The sequence below is a fragment of the Anticarsia gemmatalis genome, chromosome 24 (assembly GCF_050436995.1).
Source record: "Anticarsia gemmatalis isolate Benzon Research Colony breed Stoneville strain chromosome 24, ilAntGemm2 primary, whole genome shotgun sequence".
Lineage (NCBI taxonomy): Eukaryota > Metazoa > Arthropoda > Insecta > Lepidoptera > Erebidae > Anticarsia > Anticarsia gemmatalis.
Window position 1 is genome coordinate 8,973,687 of NC_134768.1, and position 27,061 is coordinate 9,000,747.

The following is a 27,061-nucleotide window of genomic DNA, read 5'->3' on the forward strand; positions in this document are numbered from 1 at the left end:
GTCAGCATACCTTTTAGGCAAACAAAATAACTAGGAATTACCCTTGGATTATTTATGATTAAAACCGATTTTCATTAACATGTTGACGAAAATCTACAAAAACAGCTAGCATTTTATAACAAAGAACATAAGTATTTACATAATTCTGTCTTCTAAGGGAAAAAGCACAGCTTGATGTCTATCATCTTGGTAAATGCATTTAGTTAAGTAAGGTTAACTGGAAGAAATTTTTATTGAAAGATGAGAAATTATGGCGCTGTTCAAGCGAAAACAGAATCTGCATAGTAGCTGCTTACCTACTTTCTAAAGATATCGCTTCCATCAATTTCAGTGAAATGAGAAAAGCGACAAGCTGTCAATTAATGAAAAATGAAACTCATATTGCAAATTAAAGACCGATTTACTACTTTAACATCCGTCCGCGGAAGCTTGCTGAGGATTAATCTTTGTTGGTAACACTTTCTTGGATGCAGCGTGGATAATCTAACTTGAGGTATCAATTCTGGATAAGTATTTCGGGAGTCAGTTATTACTTTACTAAGAATAAAAATAAAATAAATTTAACCCATTACTGTCCCACTGCTGGGCAAGGGTCTCCTCCCGTAATGAGGGAGGGGTTAGGCCTTGAGTCCACCACGCTGGCCAAGTGCAGGTTGGGGACTTTGCATGCCCTCAATAAATGTATTAAACAAATTTTTAGGCATGCAAGGTTTCCTCACGATGTTTTCCTTCACCGTTGGAGCATGTGATAATTATTTCTAATACACACATAACTTGTAAAAGTCATTGGTGTGTTGCCTCGGGTTCGAACCTGCGACCACTTGCGTGGGAGGTGTCAACTTATACCACTCGGCTATCACTGCTCTTTACTAAGATTATATTATTATTGTCGTTGTGTAAGCCCTGATTAGTGATACAATGTTCTGTCTTTTTCACTCATATACAGTTTCAAAGTTAATTGAAAGTGACAAAACAATATAGAAATAAATCAGTGCGTATTTAATGTTTATTGGTAAGACAGTATATGATTAACGCAAGGAATTGGGGTCGGAAACCAATGGGTATAAAACTCAAGAATGTATTTTCACTATTTCATCACAGTTAGGAGGTCTTTAAGGGTGTTCATATTTAATTGTACCAGCGTCGGTTGGTAGTTTTCACTCTACTACAAGTAGGTCAATCGATTATCGATCAAAATGAATCAATAGTAGGTACCGATCATGTGGTATCATTGTATTTTTTACCGAAAAAACGTATAATTGAAACATTATAGGTTTTAGCCAGAAAACAAATGAAATGTTTCGAAGCCTTCAAAACTATCATATCTTCAGTTCCATTTAATACCAGTTAAGTTCCACCCTGTCAATTTCAGACGGCTCGTAGATATTTTTAGTGTTCTAAGCTCACAATGCAATCAACTGTACTGATAAAACGCTTCTTGCAATTACAAACGTGTGATTTTTCACACGATGAGATTACATTGACGGCGGAGGCAATCGGTGTCGAATTCAAAAAGAATTGGTCAAACATTGCAACTGCAGAATCAAGGATTTGTTAATTTTCTGCACAAAAAACTTACTGGCAATTTGAAGACTCTATTTAGTCATCATCATTGGGAGTTTTTAAGAGTGATTTATTTTTTGTTTCTGTGCCACTTTTGCTCAGTCCCGTAGGTACTGGGCAAAAATGTCAAATTGATAATCACTATTCAGTACTTTGGTGCTTTGATGTAACGTGTTAATCACTATAATCTATGGGAGAAAACAATGTACAGCAAAGTGGCTTTCAAATAGTTGTCAACTATTTCTTTCAGTCAAAATATTTTCTAGGCTATAAAGAATTGGTACGCCGTTTAGTAGACGTAGTCTTTGAATCTAAATACCTGAATGATTTATTCAGATTTTTCGCATATGGTAAAGTAGGGTTTATTACCCGTTATTTATGCTAATATCGATCGATATGTGTATGAATATGGATGAAGCAAAAAAGCAGGAAGGTCGGTATTACGTGGGGATCGTAGCATATGGCGTTAATTGCATTTTCTTTCAACTTCAATTTAAATTAATGTCAAAGGGCATATATTATTATCAATACACTATATTTCTTTGAAACTAGACTATTAGAAATTAAATGGATGTCAAAGGGAACATTATAGTCTAACAACTTAGTAGAGAAACTTGTATGCTAAGTTCGTGGCTGGCGGGGGCATATAAATGTATTATTGATAGAATTTAACTCTCAGATGTATGCAGCTGACGATAGTCTGTTTGGTCCAGCGACTTTATTTTAAAAATGTACAGAATGCCTGATTATAATCTAGATAAATCGTGCATACCAAGGTTTTCTTCTAAGTTTCTGAACTATAGAACTCAGCCAGCAGCTACTTCAAGTTAAACATTATTTCCAAACTTTTAACCACCAAACAGCACTCACAATCAGAACAATGACATCTACGTAATAATGTTTAGCTAACGTTTATACGTTACGACATAGGAAGAAAACACGAAATATAACCTGCTTTGTTGACTAAACTAGAGCATACAGTGTGACGGATTCTTGCAGGGAAACAATGGAACATTTGTGTAGCTATTTTTATGCAATTTTAAACCTTATTTATTTATAATAAGATGTATTTTGAGGACATCCAATGTACACTGCTACCTATTATAAATGCAAGAGTCGCGACTTCGTCTGCGTGGTTTGTGACTTAAGACACAATTTTCATAGAAACTTTCATCCCCTATTTTATCCCCTTGGGGGAAGAATTGATCAAAACTCTTTCTTAGCGGATGTCTGCGTCATAACATCTACCTGCATGCCAAATTTCAGCCTGATCCGTCCAGCGGTTTGGGCTGTGCATCGATAGTTCACTATTTCAGTCAGTCAGTCACCTTACAGTGGTTTCTTCTCGATTCTATTGAAAGTTGGATACTTATCGAGACTCGATAAGTATGAATACTTTAAAGTAATAAGATACTCGTGTAGAGGATACTTGCATTAATTTCAAAAACGATCTCAAGGAAACATTAAACGGGAGTCTTAAAAGTGAACGTATGTATAATCTTGTGTTACAATTTTATTTTTGTCACACAATATAATTATACTTAAGTGCCGTGGAAATAAATATAAAGTCTCTATTTAATATAGGTACGTATTTACATAGTTTTAGCGTCAGTATTTTTAGGGCTTTTGGGTCACGAACGAAGATTTCCTTCGTGACCAATATTCCTCCGTCTGACTCCACCTGAATCATTTGCAATAGATGGAGACAACGTATTCATTTTAGTCATGTAAATAAAAAACACAGCGAAGAGCAATTCACGGCAAATGGTGCGATGGATTCTGCTATTAATTGGGAAAACCCGACGTACTCCACTTCTAAGCCAATGAAAATCGCTAAACTACTTAATAATGACGCCATAACTGGGTTATTTATTCATAAGTGCATGTACCATAACAATAGGCACAAAAAACGGTCATGGCACATCAAAATGATTATAAATTCAGCCCTTGAACGCAACTCCATTGAGCATGGCTGTTGGCTCTCGCAAGTGGTAGAAAGTGGAAAGTGAAACAATCACGCCCATAATAAACAAGGCATATAAAAAATTAAACAATCGACTTTATGCTATGATTGTGTGAATGTGTGTTAATACTTTGATTGGCGTACTAACTGGTTTTTTAAGTTGACATTAGATCAAAGGCGTATTGGCGTATGAGACCGATGACGACCGCGCTTACAAGAGCCGTTAGGTAGGTATAAGAAAGTAATCATTAACATATAGTTTGGAAAATGCAGTCATGAACCAGTATCTCCACTCTAATTGAACAGAAAACAAAAAACTTGGTTCAAGAAGAACATAAGAGGAGTCTGATTGGGTACGGCGCCAGGAGCTGTGGGAATCGCGTGTAAGTCTAGGTGTGAGGAGCCACGGAGATCGAAAAACTATTCCCCAAAAAATGGCGGATCTAAGATTTGGGCGAGGCACCAATGCCATTGTGTATGTGCCTAGGTACTAGTATCGTTCTATCCTAGTACTGTTAGTACTAGGTAGTACATGTACATAGGTAGTTTTTTTAGGGTAGGATAATACATTTTTGTTGTTGTTAAAAATCTTTATAAATGTGACACTTACTGACAATTTAACAGCCTTGGATTAAAGGCTGTTAAGTTATCAGTAGGTTGCTAATGTTTAAACTCTTGTCTCCAAGGTAATGCCTTCAGACAGTTCTAACAAGTTTAACACTAGGCTAATGGGACAAAATTTGCATGCTCATTGTGTCTAGGTAACTAAGTATTTGTGTTGTTTTTGAGTAATGAATAAGTAATTTTTATTTAAAAGCTTTGAATATTTTGACAGTATATTATCATTAAGTATCTCTTGAGCATTAGAGGCAGTAACTAGGAATAAATAATCAGGAGTCAAATTTTGATAGTTCAGAATCGAATGTTTCATACATCCATAAAGATGGGTGAGGCCAGTGACATACTAGTCACTAAAGCTGCAGTATTGATAGCAGATAGACTAATTAATAGTAGACAATAATGGTACCAATCAATATTCTAAAGTAATAAGACACTCATTGACACTCATAAAGGAATTGCATGAATTTTTCAATACAATACTAGACAACACTCCATGGGCACCACTGTCAAAGCCAACCATGTTATAAGTGGAGTAGCTAGTAGTATTTGCAAAGGGGAGGCCTTTGCCCAACAGTGGGACACACAAGATTAGGAAACAAAAACAACTTCAAAAAGTCACAACTACTTCAAATATGAAATAGCTACCCAAAACTTGGCAATCACCAGCCAAAATGATCCATTACCTAGAATTTCTCAGTAAAAAGTTCTTTATTCATTATACAGTTAGTCTGTGCTAACCAGTGTTAATTATAAAAGTTCACATGGTATGTGCAAGTATGCAAGGTCATTTAGCACCCCTGTTGAAGTGAGATTCAATGAAGCAACTAATGATGGTCTACTTTGAAATGTTGGTTGGTTTAGAGTAAACAGGAAGGAGGGAAATTTTTTGCTAAAATATTGTGCTATGTTGTATCTTGTACAAAAATTACAACAGGTTGTTTGAAAGATTAATTATCTTAATATTGATATTTTGTCAGGAAATATTATAATAGCTCTTGTGCTTAATGCTAATACAGTATAGGTACAAAGCTGCTTGCTTTAACAGCTATCATAATTACCTATAGAATGTGCTTTTAAAAACTCTACTCCTATCTTATGTTCTTTCCAACTACCTATGGTTCTTGTGTAATTTTTCTATGCAGCCAGCACTCAAACTTCAGTTAAGGAAAGATTATTTTATTATGTAGTCCGGTCAATTTAGACATTTGACCCACGACAAATTCAGGGGAAGCTAAAAATTCTTAAAATTGTTTAAATTATAATTATAAACATTGTCTTAAAAGTCCCAACCGATCCCATGTAAGGAAAAAATTTTAGCGGGGTAATAAGGTCCAAAAAATGAGTTTTTCGCGATTTTCTTGAAAACGGTAAGTTTTATCGCAAAATTACCCCAGACATAATTTGTAGAACAGGGAATTTCCTATAAAAAAGGTATCAATATTTTTTTCCCTAAAAGCCACCGCTTCTGAGATATAACGATGCAAAAAATTGCGAGCGTCATAATATGCCTAAGTACCTCACCCATATACTTTCTGTAGCTGTAATGTAAGTAAGAATATGTTTCTGTCGGCGATAAAACTTACCGTTATCAAGAAAATCGCGAAAAACTCATTTTTTGGACCTTATTACCCCGCTAAATTTTTTTCCTTACATGGGATCGGTTGGGACTTTTAAGACAATGTTTATAATTATAATTTAAACAATTTTAAGAATTTTCAGCTTCCCCTGAATTTGTCGTGGGTTTACTGATTTTTTGGTCTAATTTGACCGGACTATATGTTGGTACTCTCGAAGAACTAACAAAACTAGGCATACCTACCTATTTTAATTACGAAATTAGTGTAATAAACTTTTTTATAGAATAAAATCTGCATGTAAATTAGTTTCTAGATTTCTGTTTTAATTAGCACACTTAGACATAGTGTAATTATACGCAATATTATGCTGGCTAGACACAAAATAAATAGACAAGCGAGATCTCGTGCTTAGTTACGCATTTGAATAATTACTATTTGCACTTTCTCAAAACACGGAGTAACACTAACCGATTTCGATTGAAACCTTTTTAAAAGGTATTATAACTTCCAGGTACTCTACGTAAGGATGTATAAAAGTTGTTATCCTTACCTGTTTTGATTCGGCCTTGTTTTAAAAACTTTCAAGAGAGGATGTAAACTTGTTGACACAAAAAATTTGCTTACACACTTCACAGTAACTTTTAAACCACGATTTAGTAACTCACAGTCCAGTAACACGTTAAATAATCACTTTAACAGTATTTTACTGTATTGTTATGTTAAATGGTAAAGTAAAAATGTTTATTTTTTGTCACACAAATTCACAAACTTTCTTCGTTCGTTGTGATCGCATGCGTGCGTCAACCATTACGTTCGGAAACTCACTCAGTCAGTCCGTCAAACATCAAACTCAAAAGCCAACACGAAACGACCACAGAGTATATTTTATTATGCTGCTTTGCTGTCACGTTTTTATGAGATGGCAATTCGAACAAATTGTTTAATTTTTATCAATGTTTCCTTCTATTTACAGTACATTTATTATACAATCTAGTTCATCTATTTATTTACCGCTTCTTTAAAGAATTAATCTAATAAATAGGACGAAATCATGTAATTTAAACTGAAACAGTGTACCTAACATTACATGTAGGCTATATAACAATTAACATGGGGTGAAAACAAGAAAGGTAGTGTTTGGTGGACCGCAAAAAAACAAGCCAAATCTAACATTACTGGAAGCCCATATATTCATTTATTAGAGTATTATAATAGATATAACATAAAATATATCAACTTTTGTACCAACCTATGGTCTTCTATAAACCAAAGGTATAAGAGTAAGGTACAATAACCATTTATTATTTGTATATTATTACTTTGATAACATTTTCTACTTTCGCTTATTTCAGTCAGACTCAATGTCTTGTAGTTTACGGGGTCTCGGGCCGAAGATGGTTGTACCAACTCGAACACAGGTTGCTCCCAGTTCAATCTATAAACAAATAAATAAAAAATTACACTATTTTCAGAAATCACACATTTAGAACTATACATAAATTATCATATAACAGATTTTGAGCAAGAGTCTCCTCCCAGGATAATAGTGGAATTAAGCATTGAGTCCATCCTGCCTATTACACAGGCTAAGTTAGCATATTGGTGACTGTGCACTAATTATAGACCAGCTTTAAGGCATGCATCTTAAAGCCCTTTCTTTTCTAAATATCATGGTTACTCCATGAAAATAATAATAGAAAAATCGTCAAACTCACTGCATGCTCATAATCAGTAGACATTCCCATAGACAGTTCAACATTGTTTATATCCAGATTCAGTTTCTCACAGACTTCCTGTCTGATCTTGACGAGGGAGATGAAGTCAGGGTTGGGTCCTCTGGACATGTCATAGTCATACTCTCCGATGGTCATCACTCCTTTGAACTCTAGGTTTGGACAGTTCTTCATAACATGTTCTACGAGTTTGTAGGCATTTGCAGGCTCTATTCCACTTTTTGCTGGAAATTAAAAGAATATTCATTTTACAATTGCTGCTGAGATTTAATAGTTAACCAGTTTAGCATATGGCTGATATTGTTTATGTCCTAGGTCATTTATCCAAGCAGAGCCACTGGCAGAAGCCAATATAACAACAGCTTTATATGGAAAGACACAGCAAATGTATCAAATAGGCATTACATATTTAATGTCATGTCACATTATATGTTCGTATGTTTTCCTTTTTTAACCCATTACTGTCCCACTGGTGGGCTCCTACAAGGGAGGGGTTAGGCCTTGAGTCCTTGAGAGGCACAATGTTGTAGTGCAATATGAATGAACCTATGCAGAACAGGAACAGATTTCTTGCATTATATATTTTTTATTAACCTGAACTTGTCATTGATACTATCAATAAAAAAAATGATACCTACCTTCTTCTCCACTAGTATTCACTTGCACCAGAACTGGTAACTTGGCCTCCTCCTGTCTATATTTCACCCACTGCTTGTTCAAATTATTAGCTAACTTCTCAGAATGCACTGTCTGAATCATATACAGCCTCGGTGAACTGAGCAATTTGTTTATTTTGTTTGTTTGCAAATGTCCAATAAAATGCCATCTAATGTCCTTGCAGTTCTCCAATATTAAAGGATCATTTGCTTTCTGAGAGAGTTCATTCACATAGTTTTCTCCAAAATCTCTATGGCCCATTTGGTAAGCTTCTACAATCATTGATGGTGGTCTAATTTTTGATACGGCAATCAGCTTTGGTGTTATCTGTGGTAGATCCTGAAATTTAATTTAGAATATGATTATTTGTTGCTAAGAAAAGATAAGGGTGTTGATTCATAGTAATTTTACATTACTATGTAGCACTTTGCAGTGTGCAAACTTTATGACTTGATAAGACTGATATAATAGATGAAAGGATTAAATTGTTTATTTTTAATGATATTATTCATGTTCAGATTGCAATCTTGTGAGAATAAGGAAATAGTTAAAAGCATTGATAAAATAATTATAACTGTTTTACTATAGGTACAACTGAAAATGAAAAGTCCGCACTGTATAAAATAAAGATTAGAAATAAATAAATAGACTATTGTATGTTTATATTACCAAGATTATGTACTTATGTTAATCTATTATTTTTTCTACTCCTGCTTCTGCCACAAAGTAGCATATATCAAATGATTGTAGTTTTATAATACACTGGGTGCTACCAATCTGGCTATCAACCAGGTTTAGGAAACCCCATTTATGTGTGTAGGTATCTATGCAGTGTGCATTCAGTTATATCGAAGTACAGTAAAATTAGGAAGCATCGAGTGTACAATATTTGTAGGGTTTAATGTTTTTATTATTATTTAGTGATCGATACACGAGGGAGCAAGTGGGTTCATAGTCATACCCACTTACACATATGATAGGTTATACGCTCATCACCTATACCTAAGTTACTAGTTCACTACCCGGTTAATGATACAGTAAGTTCCAGAAACCTAAAGATCTATCAAGGAAGCTGTACACTTACTTTACTGCGTCTCGCGACGGCAGCTTCCATTTTAGACAAAACAGACTTGAGTCCCAGCATAACGTCGACCTTAGGAGCTTCTTCTGATGACATAACTATCGATAACGACACTTGTTTCAGTAATTAACTGAAAATAGTTGCCGTAAATTTAAATACAATCACACTATTCGACGAGTGATGAGAACAGCTTGATTTGACACTGACAGATGTTATCAAATAAAATCAATACTCTTATCAAGGTCAAGGTCCACAGATTGAATTAAGTATTTTTATTTGCAAAAGTATAGTTTCCAATATATTTTTTTTTTACGTCTAGATCAATACAATTTACAGTATCATTGTAAAATTTATGCAAAATGCTCTACACTGCATAGTATTATTCAGTGGACTGGTATCTTCGTTCAGGAATTAAATGTCTCGATTACTGAAACGTTAATATGAAATAATTGTATGTGCGCAGTTTAACATAAAAGTCATAATTTGTAGTTAGTTATTGAATAATATTATTTAAACAGGACAAAAGTGTATTTATCACACTAAGAACCTGAAAAAAATAAGTTAAATTATTTTTTTCCACAGGTAAACCTCACAGCTGATTACCTGACTGGTTGTTTTAGAACGAAAATTAGACGTCAACTCGATTGATTTTCCTCACGTTTGTTTGCGTTTTTCGCGACGGAAATTCGTATATTAAACAATTTACGGCAACAATTATGTTCAGATCATTTGATGTGAATACGGGCTGATAAACAGCAGCCATGAACGTACTCGAAAAAGCTGAGAAAGCTTTGGAGTTTTTAAAAGCGAACGAGAGTACTGCGAAGTAAGTTTGTGAATAATTTTGCCGTTTTTGGTGTGAAGTTTGAAGGTGTGTTGTGATGTGTGTATTGTTTGTAGGAGTCATGAGCTGCAGGCGGCGGCTGCGACGCTCGGGCGGTGTCTCGGAGCCCTAGGGAGTCGTTCAAATTGCGCTCGACATTACGCGAACTTACTACACTCAGCCGTGCCTACATTGCTTTTGTTAGCTAGCAATGATAGCGTAAGTTACCTTGAATGTTTTTGTGGGTTAGTTAGTGAAGGATTATTCAATCGTATTATTTAACCTTCTTGGATAAGAAGTGTAATAATTAGGCTGAACTGTGCTGATATGAATCACCTGCTAATTAAAAACATGCATGTTTTATTTGTTGTTACTTTGAAAAATAAAAGTAGGTACCTACTTAGATTTTAATTAGTCTAGTTATATGAACACAAAGCAAGTTTCTGAATTTAGTGGATAAAAATTTATTTAACTGTAGAGTTTTTTAATGGAACTAAACATTTTAAGCTATTTTAGTCATCACACAAGAAACTTGAATAAAGGCAGACTTTTTCTGTTTTAGGCAACTGTAACTGGAAAACCGGTTTGATATTTTAAAATAGATCTTGTATAAAAAAAACAAGCAAAAAATATATCTGGAATAAAATTTTAGTGATATTAGAAAAAAAATTTTTTTTAATATATAACTATTTGTTTTAGGCGGAGATCCGTCTAGTGGGTGATGAAGCATTGAACAGAGCTGTGGTTGGAGGTTTTGCGTTTCACTCGCATAAAACCAACATTATAATACAGAATCAAATTGAACCTACTAAAAATGCAAGGTATGGTATATGAATATTTTTGTCAAATTTATGCAAAGTTTTATTAGAAAGCTCAAACTGGTTATTTTAAGGATCTAGTATCCTTAAAAATCCAGTTTTTTTTTTAATTGGTTTTGAGATAGAGGCTTGATTTTTAAATTGTAGGTATAAATCTCAGTGCGTTATCAGATATTACTGGTTTTTCCTGCATAGTTAATTATTTTCCTGCTTTTGTATATTTGGTATTCATACTTTTTGGATATAAAAAAAAATACATTGTATTGTATATTGTGCATTATAAAGTTTAATTAAATAAGACTGCCTCTATGGTCTTGATTGTAGTGTATCTGCATGAATACTAACCATGAAGTTTCGTGTTTGATTCCTGAGTTGTAGAAAGTGCTAAAGGTTTTCTGTCTAACTCATGAATTTTTTTCAGTAGTAACCCTGAAATTAGCAATGTGCATGTTACATGGCAATAGCCTTAATGCATGGTAATCCCTTGTAAATAAGCGTAAGGATATTGATAAACAAATGCCTACTCCTTCGGGAGTAATCGGTTATTTATGTATAAAATTAAAAAGAAATATTCTTAAAAAAATCATCTTTATTCGTTGAAATATAGATGGATCCGCGCAGCAATCTCCCGTATTTGTCTCGGCGACTGCTGGCTGCGTCCCGGTGTGGGCAAAATACGCACTCAAGCACAGTCACTCTTCCCCAAACTCAGTCAGATCGTACGCCAGACTAGTGAAATACAGCTGATTGTGGAAGCTTTGGAGAATAATCTACCAAGAATACTGACTGCGTTGGCTGAGTATACTACAGATGAGGAGATTTCTGGTAAGTGATGAATCAGAATAGAGATAAAGGAGAAATTATTTTGTGTTTCTAAGTGAAAAAGGAGTCATTACATGTTGAAATTAGGCTTGCCATAGATTTTGTTAAGTGTTCAAGATCCTAATAAATTCTTAAAAAGTAAACAGCTGATGTCATGTGACGTTTCTGATTGTCAGATAGTTGGTCTGGTTGAAGGCATTTACTTCAGATGTTATCAATGCCAATCTTGACAATTTTGGCTAGCTTATGGGCCATTTTCCTATAGAAATACCTACATTACTAATCTAATTGAACTTTCTATAAGTGAATTTAGTTACACCTTGTCGTATTATTCGATCTACCAATCCTTGAATCAGTAGTTCATAAATGTATAGTATTTAAAAGCAGTTTATAAACTTTTCCAGTATCATAAGTGTTATTGTTACAGAACTATCTAAAGCACTGCTAGGTCACGTGGAGACTTCAGACCCGGTAGTGAGGCGCGGTATATCAAATTGCGTTGCACATCTATGTTCGCACAGAGAACCTTTGCTTACTAGCGTGTTGGGAAGAGTTTTTGGTAAGTTGTTTGATTTTCTTTTTATCTTTCTGTACTAACTTTAGATATTACTGACAATAGATGCTATTAATCTAGGAAATGAGGTATTAAAATGCGAAGTTTATGCCTTCACATTTTAATATATTGATTTTACAAACAAGAACAGGAAAAATGTGTTTAATGTTTATGTAGGTATAATAAAAAAAAATGTATTTTATCGCGTGAAATGGGTTGTATTGTTTAGTCAATGGAAAAAAAATCATAGATATAAGAATATTTAAAACGATTTTATGTGCATTACGTGAAAATGTTATTATTAAAATCTTTTAAACTATTATTTTAGTTTTATTACTGAAATGTTTATAGGAAATCAGCACTAAAGATGATAAGGCTTTAAAATAAATTGTCTTTTTAGAAAAGTTATGGCCGCCGATAGCGGACAGTTCAGCGGTGATGGGATGGTTTTGTGTTATAAAAGCCATATTCCAGATCAACGATATCTCGAAGTTTTCCGACAACGATCTCTTCTCTGTACAGGATTATTTAGAGGTAAATATAAAATGGATGGAGATTTTTGTTAATTATTTGTTTACGAAAATTTCTTTTTTCAATTCAATATTACGTTTGATTTTTTGTCAAAAATCATTGGTGATTCTCTAGAGTATTTGAGTTAGGAGAATCGAAATTAGTTATTTTAAAAAAGACGGATGTTTTTTTTAAGAAACCTAAGCTTGTTTGGCGAGATACCTATGCTCTTACTAATGTTGTTGAAAAACAACCTCTGGGTGACGGAGACTTCCGTCGCCCACAGGAGAGGTGAGGTTCCCAAGATAGGTGATGGGCGGGTGGTGTCACGTCGATCGCCTATGGTGTTTGATGCCGTCACTATCCACCCAGGCGACATTACCCAAGGTAGAGTCCCTCCCTGCGGGGGGGCGAGCCGCGCATGGCGTGCGTCTTGCGGTACTAGCTTATTGCGGTTATCCCGGCGCACGTCTTTACGGAAGTGGTTGGACACTCGTCAGGTTTTTAGTGGCCTCCACGGCAGACCACATACCCCGTTAGCGCAGTCCCAGCGCGGCGGGGACATAGCCGGAGGGTCGACTCTTTACAGCGACCCCGAAGGGTTTCCATGACAAAAAAAAAGAGAGGAATAGAGTCAATATGAGTGTATTGTACACACTGATTTCGAACAAAGTCTTGTGCTGCGGTCAACAAACTCTTGTGCTTTTGGTCTGGCTGTGTCAAATTACTAGAGAAACACAAGTTTATAATATGTTTTATTGCAGCTTTACCACCTGTGCATACACTACATAGCTCAGGCACAAGAGCACAACGTACAGAACGCAGTGATGGAGTGCTTCACGCCGCTACTGTCGCTGGCGCGCGGACACTACAAGTGCGCGCTGCTGCTGGCGCACCCGCCCGCCGTCAGCCTGCACGAGCGGCAGAAGGCACATCGCAGGAACATCAGTGAGTATATATTATGTATATTAGATATATATACGACATAAAAATATGTACAGGGTACGCGTATACGTTTACACGTAGACTTATACCTTTACGTACGTGCGCGTACGCGTACGCCAACACCTATGCCAAGGCGGCCCGGCGGCAAAGAAAATATCTTGAGAGAACCTTACAAGCTTGAGAGCTTTACAAGAGTTCTTTAAACAATTTTCAGGGGGTCAAGTGCGGGAGCACTTGACCACCTGAGAATTAGTTTGTTGCGGTTCGGATTGAAGACCTTGTCTCTATTTCGTTCCGGAAAATATTGCGTTCGAGCATGGGTTAACAACAGTTTTGAACTACCGCCCCCTTTTTTAGAAAAGAATGGTTAGCGCTCCACTTACTCGATATAAAATGTGATGTGTTTTTGTTATTTATTATTTGTCTTTGGACTAAAAAAGGCGTTACAGTCCTCTATGGGAACCTATGCATTAGAGGAACGTAGGACAATATTTAGTTGTACATAAAATGAACTCCCGCAAAAACATATATTGGGTGTCAGTAAAATATTTGTGCTATATGTATAAAATATTGTTTTCTGTAAAGTTTCCAATAGTTGACGCTTTATGCAGAGATAACGTAGTTAGTACTCTAACAATGTACACCATTACCTCGATTCTCTACGATTGTCTACCTTAAACAGCTAGCTTTCGAAAAATTTTGTATGACAGTCGGTTCAGCGTTTCTAGCGGGCGTCGTAGAAACTATCTTTGCAGTACATTCTTAATGTCAAACTCTCGTTACTCGAAAGTATCGACTGTACAGAATCGCGTTACAAGATAACCGTTTTAGAAATTAGTTTCTAGGCAATTAATAGTAAATTAGTTTCTAAGCATAGAATTTATAGTATCAATATTGTTCAAGGTACATCCAGCGTAATATCATCAAGGTACGCGCCATCACCTACTTCAGAGGTCCGTGACCCGATGGAGCTGTCGTTCTCTGGCGCCCTGCAGCTTGGCAGCTTGTTGCAGTTCACCACGCCCAGCTTGAGCGTCGAGGATCTTACTATACAGGTATTTAATTCATTTTAGAAGAAAGTGGATGAAAATTTGTTTGAGGTGTTGGTGTGAAAACTGTGCGTTTTGGATTATTATTTTGTATATATGTTACTGTAAAAGTCCGGACTGTGGTAAATCCTAAGATTTTCCGGTAAAACCTAAGATTTACCAACTCTCAATGGTAAAAGTACGAACGTTCTTTTATTTCGAACTTTTACCACCATTTAATTGGCAAATCTTAGGATTTACATAATGACACGGTAAAAGTTGATAAAGTCTTCTTCTTCTTGTCGTATGGTTAGTGGTCAACCTAGTGTCAAAGTTGTTCAAGCCGCCCGGAGGCCTTTGACGTGGCTTAACGACTGTTATCGTAGTAGATAACAACCGGGACCGACTTTTAACGTGCCCTCCGAAGCACGGAGACGCCCAGTTCAAATACCACTATGCGGTCACCCATCTATGGAGTGACCGCGCCCAGGGTTGCTTAACCCACCGATCGTTTACCGACCAGTGAGCGCAACTGGCTACGGACGCCTCGATAAAGTCATATTGTATTATAATGTCATATTGTATTATATTGTAATATAATGATATTGCTAGGGATATAATTATATGCCGTAACATAGTTATAATGAGAGTTTGAAGATGTCGCCGGAGCCCCGCTTCGCGGGGCTCCTCCTTCTGGGTGGTTAAAAAAAAATGACCACGAAGGCTGAGGTGGGAGCTTCGCTTCGCTCGCTCCCACCTCAGCCTTCTAACCTAACCTACCCATGTCGGTTTACCGAAAACTCCTTCTTTATAACTATTAAATTATTTTATATTAGCTACATTTACCTGCCCTTGAGGTATATCCTAAGATTTACCAAGTGAATAGGGGTAAAAGTTCGAAATAAAAGAATTGTTCGGACTTTTACCATTGAGAGTTGGTAAATCTTAGGTTTTACCGGAAAATCTTAGGATTTACCACAGTCCGGGCTTTTACAGTAACATATATACAGTTTTTGTGGTTTATGTTTATAGGCACTGCTCTTAAATGTTCCGCTGTATAAATATATACATGTAATGTTTAGTTAAGTCAATATAAACTCATGTTTTGTTGCAAGAATTTAGTGTTTGAGAGTAGTTCAGTTCAGAAAGATACTTTGAGCTTGCTATATGCTTCAAAATATAAGAAACTTCTTATCATAGTATGATCTATCGGTAAAAAATGTATTTTAGTCGTAAGAAATCTTGTATTTAGTAAAATGTTCACGGCTATTTTTCTCAGAAAAAAAAGGTTTATTTTATATTTTCTATCTATAGACACCAGACTCTCCAGCAAGCGACACAGACATAGACCTACCTACCACAGAGCAGCTCACCAAAGACTTATCAGAAAAGCTTCAGGAGATAGAAGAAGATAAGGACAAAGACGAACCTACTGATACAGCAACTACGACGGTCGTGGATGGCACTATGAAAGTAAGAAATAGTTTGAAAGTATACAATATTTAATGCATTTGAATATTTTTAAACCCTTTACTGTTCCACTGCTGGCCAAGGGTCTCCTCCCGAAATGTGGGAAGAGTTAGGCCTGAAGTCCGCCACGCTGGCTAAGTGCGGGTTGGGGACTTTGCACGACCTAAATAGATGTATTGATATCGATATTCTATTGATTTGCATATCTTACTAATATAGTAAATGCGAAATTTTGTGTTTGGATGTGTGTCTGTTTGTTATTCAATCACGTTAAAAGTACCGAATGGATTTGATGATTAGATATTTGATATACAGATAGTTTCTAACGTGGACTTACGGTTAATACTATGTATGAACCACGGACGAAGCCGCGAGCGGAAGCTAATAGGAAACTATAAAATTATATTTTTTACTATGACGTAGTTTGCACGTTCATAGCCCAAGACCAAACAATAATAGGATAGTTTTTGGAAAATATTTATTAGTAATTTAATACAGTGTTCCTATTATTTTCACCTATTATTATAATCTTTGTTTAATTTTGTGTGTTAATTTTGAATATATTTTAGGTGAACATAGGCTCAGCAGATGATGACGACGTTCCGCTCAAATACTGCGCGAGGTTACTAGCTTCAAAGTTCCTTCTCACTGGGAATAAGGGTGGCGTTATACCTGATAGGTATGTACTGTTCAACTTTATATAAATTAAGATTATCTTCAGTAAAGTTTTTGATTTGGAATTATTAGTAATTTTGATGTGGAAATATAGAATACTATACAAATATTAAAAATGCAAGTACCTGATTGCCTGTAGAGAGATTTTAACTTTACCTAAATTTGACTTATTGCAAGTATAATTAACTTTTTCACTTAATAAGTTTATATTACTTGCAGATCTATTCGAGTGTCGCTGAAATCTTCAGCACTGAATTGTTTGTCGGAGTTACTACGTCTGTACCCACAGGCTATGACACTCTACTTGGATAAAGATGCCGATGCTAAGAGTCATAATATTTCTGGTGAGTAACAGTAATAAAAATACCTCAAAGGTCTACTAAAACAGACAAAAGAAATTAAATCTCCTATTAGCTAAATTAAATCACCACTATATTTCAGGTTCATCCGAAGGCACAGACTCCAACCAAGATCACATAAACGACTTCATTCTCGAACGTAACGTGTGCTACCAAGACTCCCTCACAGACTCACTCAGCCAAGACCTTCTCAACAGAAGCATGGACAGTCAACAAACATCCCATCAAATATCTAAAAAAGACTCCAAATCTGAAAGTACTGAACAGAAAAGTCTCAAAGACGTACCTAGTAACATACTAGACAGTAAACTAAAAGATATGGGCGCTAGTATGAATACAGATAGTACTAACCCAAATATGACTAATAGTAACTTTACTACAAACTCTAATATGACTGCAAGCAATGACCCGCTATCTACTGGCTACCCAATGTCCAGTTCAGGAGATATTTTATCCTCAAGTATTGATTTGGACATGAAATTCGATCATTTCGGTGAATCTACAACAAATTTGGACAATCTAGATGCGTTAAAAGACTTCGAAAAGAAAGAAGAAAGAGTAAAAAGACCTTTGAAAAGAACAGACGAGGTCCAAAGTAAAGAAGTAGTAGAAATTTGCAGTCAAGATTTGGATGAGGAGATGAAAAATTTGGATGAAAATAAAAGTTTCGAATACCAACATTTGAGTGATGTTTTTTTGTTGTTAGAAGGTCACAATGATCCCCAAATTAGGGGGTTGGTGAGAGTGTGTATTGGTAATTATTTAGTTGCCGCGTTAGATGCGTCGCATGGAGATTATCATAGGTGGAGGAGTTTTAGCTTGTTACCTAAAGAAGTGTCTGAGTTTATCGCTATGGATAAATTGGTTGAAATTGTTTTGAAGGTAAGACTTTAATAGTATTTATTTTACATTAACCGGTCTCTTGATAATATCGAGTTCGAATTTGATTGAATCAGATTCAAGGTGATCGGAAACTGGTTTAAAATTAAACTAATTCTGTGTTACTAGTCTGTGTTTGCTCACTTCTAGTTTGCAATTTAAAAGTACAATTTGACTTAAGCTCGATTCTGTTTCAATCGAATTCGAATTCGATTCTGTCGGGAGTAAGCCACTGATTTTAGTAATATTTTTAGACCTTAATTATTTATTTTTCAAAACAATAAATATTTATGTATCTTTATCTGTGAGATATAGTTTTAAGCTTGCATTTGCTGGCGTGATTTTTCATGAAGTTACTTTTATTCCAGGGTCTCTCAGACACGATACATTCGACAGTGAACCACACTCTGTCTACCCTCACCTCGCTATCCACCGCGATATGCAACAGTACCCACTGGACATTGATCATAGACATACTGAACGCGCTCGTTAACGTAGAAGCGAATACATACTGGCTGTGCCGAGTTAATCTGTGCAAGTTGTATGAGAAACTGCCTTATCAGAAGTGAGTATTTTGTTACTAATATTATGATATTAACTCTTTTATCACTGCTTAAGTGATAAACAAGTGGTTTAAGTTGGTCCCCAACCCGCTCTTGGCCAGCCTGGTGGACCCAAGGCCTGACACCTTCCTCGTTTAGGAGGAGACCCTTCCCTGCAGTGGGGCAGTAATGGGTTAAAAAAAGCACTTATAGGATACTAGCTGACCCGCGCAACTTCGCTTGCGTCACATAGGAGAGAATGGGTCAGAATCTTCCGCGTTTTTGTAATACTTTTTACTGTTACTCTGCTCCTATTGGTCGTAGCGTGATGATATAAAATATGCTTTTTTTTTCACGAAAAATATTCTCAAAATTATTTATATCTCATAATATAACGAAGTCGCGCTAAGGCATATCTGCCATTAAAACAGTTGCCATGACAACGGAATTTTGTTAATTGAATGTCATAAAAATATTGATTATTCGCGACTTCGTTTGCCATCTGAATTTTCCCGGGAAATGCGTCATTTTCCCGGGGTAAAAAGTAGCCTATGTCCTTTCTCGGGTGTCAAAATATCTCCATACCAAATTTCATGCAAATTGGTTCCGTAGTTTCGGCGTGATTGAGTAGCAGACAGACAGACAGACAGAGTTACTTTCGCATTTATAATATTAGTATGGAGTATAGATATTTTTATCATTCATAACTTTTAAACTCTCGCGTTGCTTGTTTAATCTATACTTATCTATACTAATACTAATATTGTAAAGCTGAAGAGTTTGTTTGTTTGTTTGTTTGAACGCGCTAATCTCAGGAACTACTGGTCCGATTTGAAAAATTATTTCAGTGTTAGATAGCCCATTTATCGAGGAAGGTTATAGACTATATATCATCACGCTACGACTAATAGGAGCAGAGAACCAGTAAAAAATAATACAAAAACGGGGAAAAATTTCACCCATTCTCTCTTATGTGATGCAAGCGAAGTTGCGCGGGTCAGCTAGTGTATAATAGAATCCGGGAATTAACGCGAACACGCATTTTACCTTAAATATAAGTAATAATATTTTAAGGTAAAATGCGTGTTCGCGTTAATTCCCGTACTCTATTATATTTTTATCATTGTTAGAATCTGCTCTATAATCAATTCTTTTGTTCCACAGATTATTTATGTTATACCCAAACTACTATTTACGAAGCAAATTGATAATGGACACATTAGTTCGAATGCTGATGGATCAAGATCAAAAAGTAAGGAATGCTGCCTCTCAAACGATTGCTAAGTAAGTTAATATATTAATTATAATGATTTATATTTTAAAATATATAAAATACCTTGTAGGGCTTGTAGCTACTACCGGGTAGTAAATAAAAGTCCTGCTTCGGGCAAAACGTAACTGGGTTTTCCCAGTGTTTAAAATATTTGCAGCAGAGTTTGGTAACGTACCCGGTATATAGCAATAGGTTTACTATAACATGGCTCTAACATGTTAAATGGTGAAACGCGGAATTTTAAAACAAACTCTGTCAACTCCCTACTTATAAAACGTACTTATATAGTAATATTATATCAGACGTGACGTGTAAAAAATTAAGCGGCTCAAATAGCATCAATAACAAATTAAACGACATTTTTAATTGCTCTGCCTATTCTGATATGATGGGCATGATTTATGTATGCGTATACTTAGTTTAACTAATTAACAATTAATTTCGCAGCATAATCCCAACAATCCATATATCAAGAAACCAATCCCCCACCACAACATTGGGCGACATAGCCAAGCGACAAACGCGCGACTTGTCGCTGAGTCGCGCGACAGTGTCGCTGGAGCTGGTCCGCCGGCTGTACTTCTACAGCGAGCTGCCCGCACACTTGCGCCACGCTCACTGCGGCGACGATGTCGACGCTATTACTGTGCAAGTCGCCGAGCTTGTCGCGCAGCTGATGAAGACTCATTGTAAATTTTATACGGTAAGTGGTTTTTAACCGACTGTCAAAAAAGGAGGTACTTACTTAACGTAGAAAAACACACAGAAAAGTTTTACATGACTAAAAGCTCTTTAATACTGTTCTCGAGGGCATTCAAAAGTCTCAAACACGCAGTGGGCCGCCGTGGTGGACTCATGGACTACCTTCTCTCTCATTCCGGGAAGGGACCCTTGATCAGCAGTGGTACCTAGAGAAATATGAGCTATCAGGTGTTCACACCGGTCGGTACACGATCTGTGGGTTAAGCAACCGTCGGCACTGGTCATTCCATAGATGGGTGACCGCATGTAAATACCACTCTATTTGAACCGAGCGTCTCCGTGCTTTGTAGGGCTCGTAAAAAGTCGGTCCCGGTTGTTGTCAATTAAGATAACAGTCGTTAAGCCACGTCAAAGGCCTTCGGGCGGCTTGAACAACTTTCACACTAGGTTGACCACTAGCCATACGATAGAACAATGGGACAGTAATATGATAATATATATTTTATTTTGTTTTCCAGCAAGGTCTATTAGAAGCGCTTCAAGCAGTCTGCAGAAAGTGGCCGCCGTGGAAGTTCATAGAAGCGTACTCAGATCAAGGCTTGTTGAGTTACTGCCTCGACAGCCTGGACTGTTGTAACGGTAGCGTGATGGTCAGGACTATTCTTATGGAACTGTGCTCTTTGTTGTATCCAGGTGAGGATAAGGTGGTTTAAATTTAGGTATATTTTAATAGAGTAATCGACTACCAATTAATTATTAGCTATTCTTTAAGAAATTACAAAAATACATTTTAGTACAGAATACGAGATAGTGACGTCACTATTTCGTATTTTGGTTGGGATCAAATGTCTGTCGAAAGTAATGTTTCAGTCTGCAATAATTATTTAATTAACCAAAAAACCTGACATAGTAATTGCATTCTGGATGAATCTCGTAAGTTTATTTTCGTCAAATCAGTCGACTCCTCTATTGTTTGACCGTTTGTTAGTTTGTTTCCTGATTATTATACAGATTTTAACTAACAGTCTCAAGGTATTTAGTTATGTCTAAAAAAATTAAAAGTTACTAAAAAGAGAAATATCTATGTTAATTCAGCATTTTAAAAGTGCATTATATATATAATAATTTCTCTTATTTGTTTCAGTTGAAATCCACAACATAATGCGTCACAAAACCGCAAACCGGGACATATTCGAGCGCGATACACAAAACAGTAAAGACCGCTGGCAACACTTAGAAAACGACAGTGTTGCCAGCCTCTCGGAGAAATTCTTACAAGTGACATTAAAAATGTTAAATGTGCTGGTACATCTGATAGAGGAAGTTAATCCTAATGTGCATTTGAATAAAGGCGGGATTGCCTTGCCTGGCAGCCCTGTTAGAAGGAAAACTTCAGGTAATTCATTCGTTAATTGCATAACCATATTTTGTAAAAAGGTAGAACTGAACATTTTGATTTTATAATTTGTAGTAATTTACTTAAAAATACTGTGATCGCAACATATTTTTTATATAGTTATGTATTATAAATTTTAATTCAACACCTAATCAAGATACTTACAAAATATAAAAAATAAAGTAACGCGCAAGATAATCTTACTGTTGGTTACTCACTGAAAAACGACCATAAAAACATTTTATAATTTATTTATTACCACATAAAGTTCACAATCATAGTTTAGTAAATTACATAAATAATTTAACCTTTTCCCCCTAGACGCCATCCCCCGCCGCGGCAGCAACCCCTCAGACGCGGACGACAAAGGCTCGCTACGTAAGAAGCTCCCCGTGCCCGCCTCCAGCCTGAAGGCCAACTTCCAAGGACACTTCTATAACGAACCGTTTTATATGAAGTTCTATGACGCGTTGAGAGCTACTTATTCTAATCATAAGGTGGGTTTTTTTTTATATCTTCTTTTACTAAATAACCAGCGTGGTTTTGCTCGTGCTTTGTAACCTCGAAGAGATTGAAAAAAAGGGGTTTTACAAAATCTTTTTGCAAAGTTTAATCAAAACCGGTTCAGTGGTTCAGCAGTAAAATAGAAACAGACAATTTCGTTTGTGTCAATAAATATTTATAAGTTTAGACAAGTATATTTTTATACTGTCGTCCTACCTACCTACCAAATACCTATCGATATGTTTGTCACCTAAACAGCTGAATACATTTTGATAAAATGTTGCGAGGAGACAGTTAAAACCGCAGACTGTCAAACATAGATTCCTTTTTTCTTACAGCTAATAGAGATAGAATAGTTATCTAATATAAAAATGTATAATCTTTATCTAACATCAAACTTTCATTTACAGATAAACCTAGACCCAAAATCGAGTATATTCCACACATTCCTATCAACAGTACTAGACTGCGTAGCGATTCAGTTAGAACTAGCAACAGAAAAGGAAATAGGCAACGTCACGGAAGAAATACTATACTATTTAAAAGTAATAATGCCTCTATGTGCTGATAAAACAGTGAACTGCATCACACAACTACTCAAATGCCTATTCGGTACCAATATGGTGAACCAGTACTCAGACTATATGAGTATACTGGACAAGATCGAGCCTATTGGGAAATCGAGTATTTTCCACGATGTCTTACTACCGGATAAGTTGTTGAGTATGTCTGATTCCCAGTCTAGGAGGAGTAGTGTGTGTTCTAATGCTAGTCAAAAGATGTCTTTGGACAGTGTGAACCCTCAAATGATGGTGGAAAGGAAGCTTTTGATCACTATGGAGAATTTTGCTAAAAATAAGTCTGATAGGAAATGGAGTACTAATAAGAAAGAGTTGGAGAGATATATACGGTTGTTCGAGCCTGTTGTTATACAGGCTTTGAAGGTGAGTGAATATATGATTAGTATTTGCTCTGTTTTGATTAATTCTTGATTTACATTAAATGGGGTGCAATGTTATCAAAAAAAATATGAATTCGGTACTTTTATTTTATTTATTTTTAACTCCTGCATACACTTGCTCGACCGGATTCGTATTTGTGGTGGATGTCCAAATTAATTCGAGGACATAATAACGTAAAAGCTCGTCCTTCTTTTCGGTAAAAATAAAATTAGTTAAGTATCTATCTAACTTGTAATCCGAAGAGGTTTAAAATCTCGGGCCATTTCAAACTAAGTCATGTTATTGTATCGAAGTCTCTCGCTCGCACTTACACAGTTGTCTCATTCCTTTCTTTCTTTTAATTATGACGTAGTTCGCACAATGTGTGTGGCTTGAGTATAGTTTAAACCTTTTAAATAAAAACCTTGTGATTTCTAACCAATGCTCTATATCCTCAGACATACACAATGCAGAACGACATCCCGCTTCAGTGCGAGGTGCTAAGCCTGCTGAACCAGCTCCTCACGCTGAGGGTCAACTACTGCATGCTGGATAGTGACCAGATCTTCATAGGCTTCCTCATGAAGCAACTCGACCTTGTGGAGCAGCATGAGATACCGTAAGTGACCTTCGTTCTTGGCTTTTGAAGCACCCATAGGCATTTGACTGCACGTTAGGCGCAGTGGTTTAAGCGGTCACCTCGCCGCAACACCCGTAGCGCCGCGTGTGGTGGGTTCGAATCCCACCCAGGACAAATCTTTGTGTGATGAGCACGACTATTTGTTCTGAGCCTGGATGTCAATTTATCTATATAAGTATGTATTTAGAGGTATATAAGTATGTTTATCAGTTATTTGGTTACCATAGTACAAGCTCTGCTTAGTTTGGAATCAAATGACCGTGTGTGAGTTGTCCAATGATATTTATTTTATTTGCGGGGTGTTGCGGATGTATATAGGCAACAAGCAAGTAATGAGCAAGGGTGCTGCGGATATTTGGGATGTTTGCAACAAAAACTCCGAATCGGCATCCTCATCCGCGGATTTCTAAAAATAGGCATCCTTAGCAACTCTACTTTAAATTGCGTATTGTCTCTTGCTAAATTGTGTTTTATATTTTTCTTTCAGTAACTGTTGTGAACTGGTGAACAGTATTCTAATGTTCATGGTGCAGTTATCTTCTTCTAAACACCACACTAAACAAATTATTGAAATTCCCAAGGTAAGAGCATTCTTAAGGTCAATAGCTTTCAGACTGCATAGGGGTCGAAGTCGATCCAAATCGTACTAGGGTCATCTGATTGACAGATTAATTATATTTTCTGTTTTATTACCTTGCAATCCTGTTTCAAATGTGCGGCTACTGTAAAAAAGCCAGTCCCAGTTTTTCTCATTTAAAATAACAGACGTTTAACCATGTGACAGGTTGAGCAATATCTATGCGATGAGAAAATTATGAAATAGTACTATTCACCCCTAAATAAACATTATTTAACTAAATATAATTATTGATATTTGTAGCTCATTCAGCTATGTGATGGACTAATGGCATCAGGTGCTCATGCAGAATGTATAGCGGGTTTGGAGCCGGTCGCTGTCAAAGTATTCAGTAATATGGGAGGTGAGTTTTATATACATATATGTACTAGCTTTTGCACGCGACTTCGTTCGCGTGGTTTGTGACTTAGGACAAACTCGAATCTGCTATTTAATCTCTTTAGGAGTAGAACTGATCAAAATCTTTTCTAAGCCTACGTCATAACATCTGCCTGCATGCCAAATTTCAGCTTAATCCGTCCAGTGATCTTTACTAATTTTGTTATTATTATTGTGTTGCAGGTGCTAGTGTACTGGGTCGTGCTAAACAACAAGAAGCCCAAGCTACCAGAGAGGTGCTGTTTTATATGCTGCAAAAGACTATGCATGAACATAAGGTTTGTACTAATTATTATACTATTTAACAACAGCCGTACGGATCGATCTCTGAGGTTAAGCTACGCTTGCCGAGGTTGTTCCGTGGATGGGTGACCATATTATACATATCAAGTTCCTCTGTGTTTCGAAGGCACGTTAAATTGTGGGTTCCGGCTGTCATTTTCGAAGATCTCTGACAGTTGTTGACAAGTAGTCAGAAGCATGAAAGTCTGTCAACTAGTCTTAATGAAGGGTATCGTGTTATAAACCAGGTAACTGGGTTGTGGAGGTCCGATAGGCAGACGCTGCATGTTAAATACTGGTATCAAGCCTCATCCGGTGAGACTGGAAGAGCCGACTCCAACATAGTTGGAGGAAAGGCTAGACTGATGGGATTTTCCAGAATAGATATTGTTGTTTATACTCCACAGGTGTTAGACCTAGTATCGTGCCTCCTGGCCGTGTCTCAAGAACACCCAGAGAGCTACTACCGCTGGTCTGAGCTGGCCTGTGACACGCTCCTACAACTGTTGTCCCAGACATCGGTTGAAGTGGAGTGCGTAGATGCCGTGGGATCACTGGAAAGACTTCTAGATTCCATGTACAGACACGTGCTGTTAGAACAGAGCAGGCTGGAGATGATGCTTAAGATACTGTTCAAAGCGCCGCCTGATCAGGTAAATTACAAAACCGCTACTAATATTATAAATACGAAAGTAACTATCTGTCTGTCTGTCTACACTTGTCTTTCCTGCCTCCCACACCTCTGTCACTATCTCCCTCCCCCTATCTCTCTTGCTCATTCTCTTTCTCTCACTCTCGCTATTTCTCTCTCTCTCTCACACACGCTAAAGAGAGGGAGCTCTCCTTTACTTTCACCCTTCTTCCTCACGCTCTCCCTTCTCCCTGACGCTCTCTCTTTCCTTATCTCTCTTTCTCCATTTTATTTGCAATGATAGTTTGATACCGGTAAAAGGATATAGGATTATTATCCCGCAAATTCCATGGAATGTAATAAGCGGGTAATATGCTGTTAAGAAATGTAGCGACATCACAAAACATAGTAGTAGTTACTTAAATATTTTCTTTCTTTCAGGCAACAACACCACTGAACTTAAAAGTGCGATACCTCTCAATAATAATGGTACTACTTCGCAAACTACTAGTACTAATACCAGAAACAGAGATACTGTTATCAATAAACGATTTAAAATCAACCTCGGTTTCACCACAATCGATATTTTTCAACGTGAAAACTGACGTGGATCCTTTAAACGTTCAGAATGTTAATGAAAATTGTGCTAATCTCTCGCCCGATGTGATTCTCGTGAGGTTTCTGTTCAAAACTCTGACTTACGCCATCGTAGAAATGGGGAATGTTTACGAGGATCTGGATAAAGAATTGAATAAACTACTGTATTCTGTGTGTGTTAATATTATAATACAAGTTAAACATATGCTGCATTTGACTGGTGAGTTTTTTTGTATTTACGTAATATTTTCCGCACTAATTCATTAAGCGCCCACCGATCGGTTAATCGGTGGGTTAAGCAAATGTTGGCGGGGTCACTCCATAGATGGGTGACCGCATAGTGGTATTTGACCTGGGCGTCTCCGTGCTTTTTAGAGCACGTAATAATTCAGTCCCGGTGTTGTTAATTGAGGTTAAATCAAGGGCCTTTGGGCGGCCTAAACCTCTTTTACACTAGGTTG

General features: G+C 36.6%; 3 protein-coding genes across 3 annotated transcripts in view; 1 reads left to right on the forward strand and 2 right to left on the reverse strand.

Moving 5' to 3' along the window:
• LOC142983540 (uncharacterized) overlaps nucleotides 1-6,557 on the reverse strand; it is a 29,185-nt gene extending 22,628 nt beyond the window's left edge. The window contains exon 1 of the mRNA XM_076130467.1: nucleotides 6,275-6,557. The gene's annotated coding sequence lies outside the window, so the exon portion shown is untranslated. The remainder of the gene's footprint in view (nucleotides 1-6,274) is intronic.
• A 332-nt stretch (nucleotides 6,558-6,889) lies between these two features.
• On the reverse strand, nucleotides 6,890-9,415 carry LOC142983477 (pyridoxal phosphate homeostasis protein). Its single transcript, XM_076130386.1, has 4 exons — nucleotides 9,199-9,415; nucleotides 8,096-8,453; nucleotides 7,440-7,681; nucleotides 6,890-7,159 (listed from the first exon to the last, which is right to left on the reverse strand). The coding sequence occupies exons 1-4, from the start codon at nucleotides 9,289-9,291 to the stop codon at nucleotides 7,073-7,075; spliced, it is 780 nt and encodes a 259-aa protein (XP_075986501.1). The 5' UTR covers nucleotides 9,292-9,415; the 3' UTR covers nucleotides 6,890-7,072.
• A 425-nt stretch (nucleotides 9,416-9,840) lies between these two features.
• htt (huntingtin) overlaps nucleotides 9,841-27,061 on the forward strand; it is a 46,472-nt gene continuing 29,251 nt past the window's right edge. Inside the window, exons 1-25 of the mRNA XM_076130756.1 lie at nucleotides 9,841-10,021; nucleotides 10,096-10,237; nucleotides 10,718-10,839; nucleotides 11,444-11,661; nucleotides 12,086-12,217; nucleotides 12,612-12,745; nucleotides 13,486-13,669; nucleotides 14,570-14,721; nucleotides 16,009-16,167; nucleotides 16,734-16,843; nucleotides 17,059-17,183; nucleotides 17,281-18,080; nucleotides 18,446-18,642; nucleotides 19,784-19,903; nucleotides 20,340-20,595; nucleotides 21,113-21,287; nucleotides 21,739-21,990; nucleotides 22,312-22,487; nucleotides 22,905-23,438; nucleotides 23,894-24,054; nucleotides 24,563-24,656; nucleotides 24,956-25,055; nucleotides 25,274-25,368; nucleotides 25,780-26,025; nucleotides 26,445-26,820. Of these exons, the coding sequence (XP_075986871.1) occupies nucleotides 9,957-10,021; nucleotides 10,096-10,237; nucleotides 10,718-10,839; nucleotides 11,444-11,661; nucleotides 12,086-12,217; nucleotides 12,612-12,745; nucleotides 13,486-13,669; nucleotides 14,570-14,721; nucleotides 16,009-16,167; nucleotides 16,734-16,843; nucleotides 17,059-17,183; nucleotides 17,281-18,080; nucleotides 18,446-18,642; nucleotides 19,784-19,903; nucleotides 20,340-20,595; nucleotides 21,113-21,287; nucleotides 21,739-21,990; nucleotides 22,312-22,487; nucleotides 22,905-23,438; nucleotides 23,894-24,054; nucleotides 24,563-24,656; nucleotides 24,956-25,055; nucleotides 25,274-25,368; nucleotides 25,780-26,025; nucleotides 26,445-26,820 (5,125 nt within the window). The 5' untranslated portion in view covers nucleotides 9,841-9,956. The remainder of the gene's footprint in view (nucleotides 10,022-10,095; nucleotides 10,238-10,717; nucleotides 10,840-11,443; nucleotides 11,662-12,085; nucleotides 12,218-12,611; nucleotides 12,746-13,485; nucleotides 13,670-14,569; nucleotides 14,722-16,008; nucleotides 16,168-16,733; nucleotides 16,844-17,058; nucleotides 17,184-17,280; nucleotides 18,081-18,445; nucleotides 18,643-19,783; nucleotides 19,904-20,339; nucleotides 20,596-21,112; nucleotides 21,288-21,738; nucleotides 21,991-22,311; nucleotides 22,488-22,904; nucleotides 23,439-23,893; nucleotides 24,055-24,562; nucleotides 24,657-24,955; nucleotides 25,056-25,273; nucleotides 25,369-25,779; nucleotides 26,026-26,444; nucleotides 26,821-27,061) is intronic.